We start from the raw sequence: 12,018 nt of genomic DNA, 5'->3' as shown, positions 1-12,018 counted from the left end.
GGATCCCTGTAAGAGGTTTTTTTGTATGTTCTAGATACAATCCTTTATCAGATATGATTTGCAAAAAAATTTCTCCCTTTCTGTGGGTTTCCTTTTTGCTTTTTTGATAGTATCCTTTACAGTGTAAACATTTTAATTTTTGATGATACCTGATTTATCTATTTTTTTTCTCCTATTGCCTGTGTTTCTTAAAAATATTTATTTATTTATTTATTTTGAGAGACACAGGGAGAGAGAGAGAGAGCAGCAGAGACACAGGCAGAGGGATAAGCAGGCTCCACACAGGGAGCCCAACGCGGGACTCGATCCCGGGTCTCCAGGATCAGGCCCTGGGCTAAAGACAGGCGCTAAACCGCTGAGCCACCGGGGCTGCCCTATTGCCTGTGTTTTAAAGTAATATCTACGGGCTCCCAGCATGGAACCTGCTTCTCCCTCCTGTGTCTGTCTGTCTGTCTGTCTCTCTCTCTCTCTCTCTGTCTAAATAAATAAATAAGTAAGTAAGTAAATAAATAAATAAATAATCGATCTATCTATCTTTTAAAAGATGGGGGGGATCCCTGTCCCTGGGCAGAGACATAGGCAGAGGGAGAAGCAGGCTCCCCACAGGGAGCACGATGTAGGACTCAATCTCAGGACCCCAGGATCACACCGTGAGCCAAAGGCAGCCGCTCAACCAATGAGTGACCCAGGCATCCCACTATTGGTCCTTTACTGACATTTTCTCACTCATAATTTGGTTGGATGTAGCTCATTCTCTATCTAGTAGATTTCTCAGAAAGGGCTAATTAAGTGCAGGAACTCCCTATGTTCTTGTATACTAAAAACTGTTTTTTTTCTTTAGTCTTGATATTTGAAGGATAGCTTGACTGATATAAAATCCTTGGTTCACACTTACTTTCATTGATTTTATTTTATTTTTAAATTTAAATGGTGATCCATTGTTGCCTTGCTTTATATATTAGTTTTGAAATATCTGATGCTAGTCTGATTTGTTTGGATTTATAAGTTATTTATTCTTTTTACCCAGAGGTGTTGAGGATTTTATCTTTTTTAAAAGATTTTGTTTATTTATTTATTAGAGAGAGAGAGAGAGTCTCAAACAGCCTCCACACCCAGCACAGAGCCCTACGCAGGGCTTGATCTCGTGACCCTGAGCTCATAACTTGAGCCAAAACCAAGAGTCAGACGCTTAACAGACTGAGCCACTCAGGCACCTAGAGGATTTTATTATCTTAACTTTGAAATCAAATAGTTTTTACTAGGCTATGTTTCAGAGTTGATTATTTTAGGTTAATTTTCCCAGGTATCTGGTGAGCCCTTCATTGTATAGATTCAAGTATTTTTCCATTTCTGGAAAGTTTTCTTTTCTTTTTCTTTCTTTCTTTCTTTTTTTTTTTTTTGAGGGGGGGGAGCATGAGCAGTGGGGGAGGGGCAGAAGGAGAGGAAGAGAGATTGAGAGGCTCAATCTCATGACCCTGAGATTGTGATCTGAGCCAATATCGAAAGTCAGACACTTAAGTGACTGAACTACCAGGTGCCCCTGAAATGTTTTCTTGAATTTTAGTTTAAATGTTAGTTTATTTCCAATGCTTGTTTTTTTCTTCTCAGAGACTACATTAATACAAATATTATTCCTTCTTTACCTGTCTTTTAGTTCTACTACTTTCTCTCTGACTCAATCTCTGTCTCACATACTCACTCACTCATTCATTGTCATTTTCATTTTGGAGGGTTGTTTTCCTGCTTTTCTTTGATGTCCCTTAGTAAATTTTCATTTGAGTTTATTCTTTGGACACCTTGTAATTTATCTTCACTTCTGAGATAATTTAGGTTTTTTCCTCCTATTTCTTTCTGAGTTCAGTTAAGTTTTTTTCTGTCATTTCACTTTGTTTTTTATTTATTTTTGTCCTTAGTTTTTAAATTTCGGATTCAAGGTGAGCTTTTAAAAATATATATCCTTAAATGCATTTGAATGTATTTAATTCTGCTGGAAATATAGACTTAGAGTTTTCTTCTGCTTCCTGGTTTTTAGGTGAGGAATTTTCCTCAGTTGAGGAATTCTCTTTTTTAACTTTCTTTTTTTAAAGAATTTATTTATTTATTTATTTATTTATTTATTTATTTATTTATTTATTTATTTATGAGAGACACATAGAGGCACAGGCACAGGCATAGGCAGAGGGAGGAGAAGCAGGCTCCATGCAAGGAGCCCAATGCGGGACTTGATCCCAGAACTCTGGGATCATGCCCTGAGCCGAAGGCAGATGCTCATCGACTGAACCACCCAGGTGTCCCTCTTTTTTAACTTTCTTATAAACACATGGAAATCATTATACTTTAGACATTTTGCAAATCTTGTGAGTATGAAATAGTATCTTATTGTTTTATCTTCCTGATTAGGTATGGTTGATTATCTTTTCATGTTTATTCGACATTTATGTTTCCTTTTTTATTGTAAACTAAAAGGATAGAGCTGTCATTTACTGAGGTGGGGCAGAGACCATAAGAGGAGCAGAATTTGGAAGGAGGTCAGGAGTTTGCTCTTGGACATGTTTGCAGCATCCAGTAGGTTGTTTTGATATGTAAGACTGCAGTACAGAAGATAGGTGAGGGCTGAAGATACAAATTTGGGGATTGTTAGTTTATAATGATTATTTAAAGCCATGAGACTAAATGAGAGTGTAGACTGGGGAAAGAGTATAAACAATGAGAGGTCTAAAGACTGAAGTCACTAGAGGATGACTGGGTTCACTATTTTAGGGTCAGAGTGGTGAAGGGGGAGATGAGAAACCAGCAAAAGAGACAGAAGGAATTGTTAGAGGTAGGAGGAGGGATCCCTGGGTGGCGCAGCGGTTTGGCGCCTGTCTTTGGCCCGGGGCGTGATCCTGGAGACCCGGGATCGAATCCCACGTCGGGCTCCCGGTGCATGGAGCCTGCTTCTCCCTCTGCCTGTGTCTCTGCGCCTCTCTCTCTCTCTGTGACTATCATAAATAAATAAAAAAAAAAAATTAAAAAAAAAAAAGAGGTAGGAGGAAAACCAGGAAAATGTAGTATTCTGTAATTCAAGTGAAGAAAATGTTTCTAGAAGGAAGGTATGATCGACTGACAAGTGCTACTGGTGGGTCCAGGGTAAGGAGGAGAAATAACCATTGGATTTAGTGACAGATTTGATTAATGATCTTGACTAGAGCAGTTTGGTGTGGTGGTGGATTGAAGGCCATATTGATGTGAGGCCAAGCAAGAATAGGAGAGGAATCAGAGAGAATGATTATGAAAGGCAACCCCTTGAGGAATTTGATTATAAATGGAGAAAGAATGGGGCACCTGGGTGGCTCAGCGGTTGAGCGTCTGTCTTTGGCTCAGGTCATGATCTGGGTCCTGGGATCAAGTCCCACATCAGGCTCCCTGCAGGGAGCCTGCTTCTCTCTCTCCTATGTCTCTGCCTCTCTCTCTGTGTCTCTCATGAATAAATAAATAAAATATTTTTTAAAAATGGAGAGAGAAAAAAAATGCAGAGAAAAGGTGGTAGCCCCAGGAGGCTATGGTTCTAGAGATTTGGGAGCTTCCCAGGAGGTAGGTTGTAAAGTGATGGGAAGGATCTACTGAAGAGAGGGAAATGTTGTGGGAGGAAGAAGAGAATCACTGGAGCTGGGTCTTTCACTTGAGTCAGGGGATGTGTCCAGTGCTATCCTGGTAGAGATGGCCTCTTTTGGCACTAGCATCCTCTTCAGCATCTTTCTGGGAGTGAAGGTGCCTGCTGTCCAGTCATCTTTGTGTGTTCAAGGGAGATAGATTCATTCACTACCCCTGGTCCTGTACATTCCCTTTGAAGTAGCAGCATATCCAGTTTATCTACTATTATTGACATCTTCTCTCTGGTCACAAACTCTGCTGGTGTTTCAGTCTTTTCTCTCTCTGTGTATCCTGAAGATAATTCCTTTGATTAATTTTACTAGTCACAAATAAATTAGTTTAAATCAGAGATTGACAAACTTCTGTAAAGGACCAGATAGTATTTTTAGGCTTTGTGCTTCACAGACAGCCTCTACTACATATTCTTCTCTTTCTTCTTCTTCATCTTCTTTTTTTTTTAACCCTTTAAAATGTAAAAACCATTGTTAGGTTTTTACTCTGTTTTTTTATAAATGAACTCTTCCTTCTCCCTTATCCATTAAGCCACTGAGCCAGTACTTTTAATTACTAGCTGATGTGCACTAAGCAATTGCAAACAGAGTTAACTTTTTTTAAAAAGATTTTATTTATTTATTTACTCATGAGAGACACACAGAGAGAGAAGGCAGAGACATAGGCAGAGGGAGAAGCAAGCTGCACGCAGGGAGCCCAATGCGGGACTCGATCCCAGGACTCCAGGATGATGCCCTGGGCCAAAGGCAGGCACCAAACCGCTGAGCCACCCAGGAGTCCCCAGGGTTAACTTTTAAAAAAAGTTTTATTGAGATGTAACTTACAGGTTTAAAGTGTGCAATTCAATGGGCTTTAGTATGTTCATAGAGTTGTGCAACATCTTCATAATGTCTGATCTAATTTCAGAGTGTTTTCATCACCCCAAAGCAAACTTTTTTATAGCTTTGAGGTATAATTTATATGCAATAAAATTCACCCATTTTCAAGTGAATAGTTTGAATTTTAATAAAGCTAATTTTAATATTATCAAAGGGAAATGTTTTGAGTAATACTTTATTTAATCACATAGTAAATCTTATTTTCTCCCAAGGGACCTTCACCTTTTCCTTTAAGGCAGTAGTTCTGTATTCCTTGGGCCAATAGCATCCATATCACTAGGGCACTTGCTAGAAGTAAGGCCCACCTTTGGGGTAGGGTCTAGCAATCTGTGTTTTAACAAGCCTTTCAGGTGATTCTGTTGCACACTGAAGTTTGAGGGCCACTATTCTAAAGTCTTTTGCAGAGTGGAATTGCTGGGCTATGGGATATGAGCGTGTTCAACTTTAAATGGGTACTGTCAACTTCCAAACTGGTTAATACTCATGTATACTCTCTTAGCAGTGTATGAGAGTCCCTATTGTTCCACATCCTCACCAACACTCCAGAATGTGCAACTTCGATTTTTTTTTTGTCAGTATTGTGGATGTGGAATGGTTATGATCTTAATCTCATCAGTTACTGATGAGATTGAATATCCCACGTGTCCATAGATCATTAGTGTTTTGTGTTCTGTGATATGTTGTTTGGAGTCTTTTGCTTCTTGAAGCAAATAGAGTTATTTAGACAAATAATTACAATGTATTCAAATAATCTCAAAATAAACCCAGAATTCCCAAGAAGAAACTCGGGGAAAATAAGAAAGTCAAGGAAAGAATCCCAGGGGAGATAATGATCAGACAGTCCTGAAAGAATAGAGATTTGTCAAGTAGTGTGAGAAAAGGCCATCTATGTGATAGTGAGAGCATGGCCTGATCAGGGAAAATCAAGTAGTGTGGTATGGTAAACTAGTAGGTTATGTGGAGAAAAAGACATACATAAGGCTTGGAGGAAGATAGGAAGTGACTAGATATATGTGGGGTTTTTTTAAAGGCTTTTATTTATTTGAGAGACAGAGAGAGAGCAAGCATGAGCAGGGGTCAGGGGAGAGGGAGAAGCAGACTCCCTGCTGAGTGGGAGCCTGCAGGGCTCCATCCCAGGAACCTGAGATCATGACCCAAACCCAAACCAGGAGTTGCTTGGACACTTAACTGACTGAGCCACACACGCACCCCTGGATATATGTGTTTTAAATTTGTTTAATCTGGGCAGCCCCAGTGGCTCAGCGGTTTAGCGCCTGCCTTCAGCCCAGGGTGTGATCTTGGAGACCTGGGATCGAGTCCCATGTCAGGCTCCCTGCATGGAGCCTGCTTCTCCCTCTTCCTGTGTCTCTGCCTCCGTCTCTCTCTCTCTCTCCCTCTCTCTCCCTCCCTCTCTCTCTCTGTCTCTCATGAATAAATAAATAAAATCTTTTAAAAATAATAAAAATAGATAAATTCGTTTAATCTGGGACACCTGGGTGGCTCAGTGGTTGGGCGCCTGCCTTTGGCTTGGGTAGTGATCCCAGGATCTAGAATTGGGTCCCGCATTGGGCTGCCTATGAGGAGCCTACTTCTCCCTCTGCCTGTGTTTCTGCCTCTCTCCCTCAGTCTGTGTCTCTCATGAATAAATAAATAAATAAATCTTTAAAAAATTCGTTTAATCTTTTATTGATTCCTGGGCTAAGGTTATAATTAGTTTGGGTGGTTTTTTATTTCCTTTCCTATTATAAATAAAGCTAATATTAAACACCTTAGTATATATAGCTAATTTTTTCTTTTTAGATTATTGTCTTAGAGTAATAAGTTTATTTATTTTTTAAAGATTTTATTTATTTATTCATGAGAGACACACAGAGAGAGACAGAGACATAGGCAGAGGGAGAAGCAGGCTCCCTGCGAGGAGCCTGATATGGGACTCGATCCCAGGATCATGCCCTGAGCCAAAGGCAGATGCTCAACTGCTGAACCACCCACGCATACCATAGAGTAATAAGTTTAAACTGAAATTATTAGGTTAAAATAAAGTAGTCATGATTAGTTTCATAATTTCTTACATATTTCAAGATTACCCATCATTAAGGAAATGCAAATCAAAACCATGAAGTACCATTTCACCCCCACTAGAATGGCTTTAATCAGAAAGACAGACAATAGCAAATGTTGGTGAGGATGTGGAAAAATTAGAACGCTCATACATTGCTGGTGGGAATGTAAAATGATGTAGCTGCCTTGGATAAGTTTGACAGTCTCTCTAAAAATTGAACATAGGGGCGCCTGGGTGGCTCAGTCAGGTAAGCCTCTGACTCTTGATTTCAGCTAAAGTCTTGATTTCAGGGTTGTGAGTTCAAGCCCCACATTGGGCTCCATGCTGGGTGTGGTGCCTACTTAATAATAATAATAATAATAGTTAAATATAGAGTTATCATATGACCCAGCAATTCCACTCCTAGGTATATACCCAAGAGAAAAAGAAACATGGGTCCACACAAAAATGGATACACAAATGTTCATAGCAGCATTATTAATAATAACCAAAACTATAGAAATAACCCAAATGTCCACTGAGAGAGGACATAAATAAAAGGTGGTATATCCATACAGTGGAATGTTATGCAGCCATAAAAAGAATGAAGTACTAATACATGGTAAAACAGAGATGACCCTTGAAAACATTATGGCAAGGGAAAGAAAACAGTCACAAAATACATATTGTATGAGTCCATTTATGTGAAAGGTCCAGACTAGGCAAATCCATAGAAAAAGAAAGATTAGTGGTTGCCAGGGTCTAATCAAAGGAGGGATGGAATGGGGAACAACTGCTAATGGGGTTTCTTTTAAAGAGGTTTAAAGTGTTTTAAAATTAGATTGTGGTAATTGGTTGTACATCTCTGTGAATATACTAAAAGACACTGAATTGTACCCTTAAAATGAGTGAATTGTATGGTATGTGAATTATATCTTTAAAAATCTGTTTTTCAAAAAAAATAAAATGAAGGGGCACCTGACTGGCTCAAGCAGTAGAGCATGCAACTCCTGATCTTGGGGTCATGAGTTCAAGCACTATGTTGGGCATATGTTGGGCATATAGCTTACTTAAAAATTAATAAAGTGGAAAAAATTCCTCTAGAAAAAATATGCTTTTTCATCAGCAGCAGCAGTATTTGGTGTCATCCCCCTTCACCAACCTTGGGATTTTTATTTTTATTCAGCTTCACAGGTAGAAACTGATATCCAAAGCTTCTTTAGTTACGTTATAAAGTCCCTCGGTAGAATCTAAACTCCAGAAGATAGGAATTTTTCCCTATTTCTGTTCATTGCTGCATCCCCAGAACAAATAATTATTTGGCTGGCAAATAATGACTTAGTAATTTTGTTGAAGGAATGCATTTTAATTGTTTTTTTATTTTTTATTTTTTTCAAAGTATTTATTTATTCATGAGAGACAGAGAGGAAGAGACAAAGGCAGAGGGAGAAGCAGGCTCCCTGTGGGGAGCCCAATGTGAGACTAGATCCCAGGACCCTGGGATCATGCCCTGAGCCGAAGGCAGACGCTCAACCACTGAACACCCAGGTGCCCCTTGATTTTATTTTTAAAAGATTTTTTTAGGGGTGCCTAAAAAAAATGGGCCACTGGGTGGCTCAGTGATATTTTACTTTACTTGCAAACTAACACATTAGCCTACCACAAGGCACTCCTGGGTCAGAGACAAAGGCCTTTATTATATTCATGGTACAACAGACACCCTGAACGTTGTATTCCTGTGTTGCCCTGACTCCTGAGTCTTCTGAGTGGGCGCTGCAGAGCGAAGCGCAGAGGTGACCACATAGCTGAGGAACCCAAGCCTCATCAGGGGCTACAAGCAAACCCACCCAAAAAAATATAATATATATATTTAAAGATTTTATTTATGTATTTGAGAGAAAAGTTGAGAGAGGGAGAGAGAGAGCTTGAGCATGATCAAGGGAAGAGCAGAGGGAGCAGGAGAAGCAGACTCCCCTCTGAGCAGGAAGCCCGACATGGGGCTCCATCAAGGACTTGGGTACTCTGGGATCATGACCTGAGCCAAAGGCAGACACACCCAACTGACCGAGCCACCCAGGCATCCAGTTTTAATTAGAGAATTCTTGGACAGCCCAGGTGGCTCATCGGTTTAGCGCCGCCTTCAGGCCAGGGCATGATCCTGGAGTCCCAGGATTGAGTCCCACGTCAGGCTCCCTGCATGGAGCCTGCTTCTCCCTCTGCCTGTGTCTCGGCCTCATTCTCTCTCTCTCTCTGTCTGTGTCTCTCATGAATAAATAAAATCTTTAAAAATAATAATAATAATTAGAGAATTCTCGCCTTTAGTGTCTTAATTTCACAGTTCCTCTGAACTAATTGTTCTTACTAACCTCGGTTTCTTTTTGGAAAGAGGCACTGTATAAATAATTGAATTGAATGTCCTTCTGATGAGCGTTGTGGTTCAAGTCCTTTAACCTTATATACTTTTACTTCTAAAATTCACTACAACAATAGTTTGCAAATGTTTGACTATGAGGACTCCCTTTTTAAACAAGTGTCCACCTAATAATAGTTATGCTTTTTGTATTAATGGGAAAACTACATAGTAACAAGAAGCCATTTATATTTTTAACAATGACCACACAATCTTCAGAAATTTATAAAATAGAGGTTATAATATATGAGACACATACTTATTCCATAGTCTGTGCATGGTGGCTCCGTGTATTATTTCATGGATCCATGGAAATAATTTTGAAAGCCATCAGTAGTTTGGGGCCAATAAGTTGGGAACTACTTAATTACAGTGTCAGAACTAAGGAGGATTACTGAAATATAAATAATAACTAGTATAGAAGATTATGCCATAGTCCCATGTTTAAAAAATTTAGTTCCTAAAACTATCAGCTTCTTTTGAAGACTTAATATTATATTTTATACAACACCTAGGTGGCTCAGTGGTTGAATGCCTTCAGCCCAGGTCGTGATCCAGGGGTCCTGGGATTGAGTCCAGCATTGGGCTCACTACAGGGAGCCTGCTTCTCCCTCTGTGTCTCTGCTTCTCTCTCTGTCTGTCATGAATAAATAAAATCTTTTAAAAATATATTTTATTATTTTAAAAGATTTTATTTGAGAGAGATAGCACAAGGCTTAATATTTTAAAAATCAAGTTTACATAACTTTAAAAGTGTATTTATTTGCCATTATTTGTTTTACCAAAAAAATCAAAAGCAAACTAAATGTTTAATCATACTTAATCAAGTTTTGGTATATTTATCTGGTGGAAGGTAGGTAGCAATTTAGTACTACAATTAGGTATTGTAATTCTTATTATCCAGAATTTTAAAAAGCAGGATGTATCATCAGGTATCCCTAAACATTTTGACTGTGATTATATGAAGTGTTTATGTACATGGTGAAAGCAGGAAGGTAGTAGTGGCTCAGATGTAAAAGAGTTCTGGGTAGGGATTTCCTATTTTTGGAACACTTATTTAGCAGTTGCTGTGTGCCAGGCACCATTCTAAATTCTTTTCATGACAACTCAGGGATCATCCCACTGCAGTGTATTTGGCCTTTGGGACCTGTTTTTGTGTGACCCTTGAGCTAAGAATGGTTTAATATTTTTAAAGAGTTTTTTAAAAAAGAAGATGCAGTAAAGACCTTCTATGGCCCACAAAGCCTAAAGTAGTTACTGTCTGGCCCTTTATAGGACAAGATTGCTGCCCCCTGATTTAATTCATTTTATTCTCACAACATTCCAATAAGGTGGGTCCTATTATTATCATCCCCATTTTACAGATGAGGGAACTGAGTATAGGGACCTTCAATAATTTTTTGTCGGTGGTATTTACTGCTTTTACAGCAGATTGTAGGCTCTTTCTGTAAACTTGCCTAATACTGTTTTTCTTTGCAGTGTAAAAAGTGGATAGTGGCTCAAGTGTCAAAAGATGGCACGGTCACGATCTCGATCCCCCAGGTGGAAGCACAGGTGAGCAGTTCTTAGTTTAGCAGAGGAAGCTTGGGTTTGGGATGTGCTTTGATTTTCAAGTCCACTGGTACTGTTGAAAACCTATTTTAATAAGTTCATGGGACCTGTTATTCACAGTAGGTATTTTACAGTAATAGAGGTTGTATTTCTAGATTCTGAAAACTGGCAGCTTGCATTAATTATGGCTGGCAGCTTGACTTAATCCATAATAAAAAGAAATGCAATGGCCACAGCAAGGGAGAGTGAGAAACATCTTTGAGTGTTACATTTTTTTGCATCAGTAAGTAGTTTAGTACTCTTCTGTGTTTTTTTTTTCATAATCATTATCTTTGAAAAAAATGGGAGTTAGAAAATCAGGAGTTACCTCTTTCTTCTTCTTCATTGCAGAATAATAGAGTTTTGAGTAATTCATTTGTAGTTCAACTTTCTTCTTTCCTTGTTGGCAGTATCAATAGTATATACACATAATTAGATTGGAACAGTTCAGCCAGTATTTATTGTATACCTGCTGTAGGCTCTGGGGCTACAAAGGCAATATGATGTCTTCTGGGGCCTCAGCAAGCATGCAGACTGGCTGGGAGATTGGCACCACAGTCAGCTATGATACCGTGGGTTAAGTACGGTGCTACCGACTGGGACAAAGTATTCTGGGTCCACAGAGAAGGAATAATTCTGCTTTTATGGAGGGAAAAAGGGGATGCTAAGAAAGCCTTCCAAGAAGAGATGAAATTTTAGCTGGCCATTTAAGGATGGATAGAATTTCTAAAGGCAGAAACAAAGAAGAAAAGTATTCCAGTTAAGGGAGGGCAATAGGAGCAAAGGCATGGAGCTATGAAAGTGACTAGTATATTCTAGGACTTTAAAAAGGACCATAATTACATACATAAAAAGCAGACCAAAACTTCTCATGTTAATACAACTTGGCCATTGTTCATTATGGTTCTACAGTGATTAATCAATCATTTTGTTAACAATTGTCATTTTGTAATTTGCAAGACCAAATTGTAACAGGAAGGAGCTTCAGGAAGAAAAGGGAATGTAAACAAATGGGTAATTTTAATATGGAGGGCATCACAGAGGTTGTTTTGTTTCACCCTTTTGTGATAGGTGCTGATGAAGAAACACAGAAGACTTGCCAAGCTTAGTACCTGATTTCTAGATTCCTTCTTAGAACTCTTTGTCAAAAACTGTACAGCGTCTGATATTTTACTTTACTTGCAAACTAACACATTAGCCTGCCACAGGGCACTCCTGGGTCAGAGACAAAGGCCTTTATTATACTCATGGTACAGCAGGCACCCTGAGTGTTGTGTTCCTGTGTTGCCCTGACTCCTGAGTCTTCTGAGAGTGGGCGCTGCAGAGCGAAGCACCGAGGTGACCACACAGCTGAGGAACCCAAGCTTCATCAGGGGCTACAAGCAAACCCACCCAGCCTTGGCCTTAGAGCAGACATATCCTGGATAGCAAACAAATTGGCCCTCTTTCCCTGA

The 12,018-nt window shown here is 39.3% G+C and overlaps 1 protein-coding gene across 5 annotated transcripts in view; it reads left to right on the top strand.

The window, feature by feature from the left end:
• Positions 1-12,018, top strand: part of BCLAF3 (BCLAF1 and THRAP3 family member 3) — a 59,299-nt gene that overhangs the window by 8,283 nt on the left and 38,998 nt on the right. For 4 of the 5 annotated variants that reach the window (XM_025438199.3, XM_025438202.3, XM_025438177.3 and 1 more), the window contains exon 3: positions 10,454-10,528. The exons of the other annotated variant lie outside the window; for it this stretch is intronic. In XM_025438199.3, coding sequence (XP_025293984.1) covers positions 10,488-10,528 — 41 coding nt within the window. In that variant the 5' untranslated portion in view covers positions 10,454-10,487. The remainder of the gene's footprint in view (positions 1-10,453; positions 10,529-12,018) is intronic. 5 annotated transcript variants of the gene reach the window in all.

This window comes from Canis lupus, chromosome X (genome assembly GCF_003254725.2).
Source record: "Canis lupus dingo isolate Sandy chromosome X, ASM325472v2, whole genome shotgun sequence".
Taxonomy (NCBI): Eukaryota; Metazoa; Chordata; class Mammalia; order Carnivora; family Canidae; genus Canis; species Canis lupus.
The sequence above is the reverse complement of the archived record's forward strand: the minus strand, read 5'-3'. Positions and strand labels throughout refer to the sequence as shown.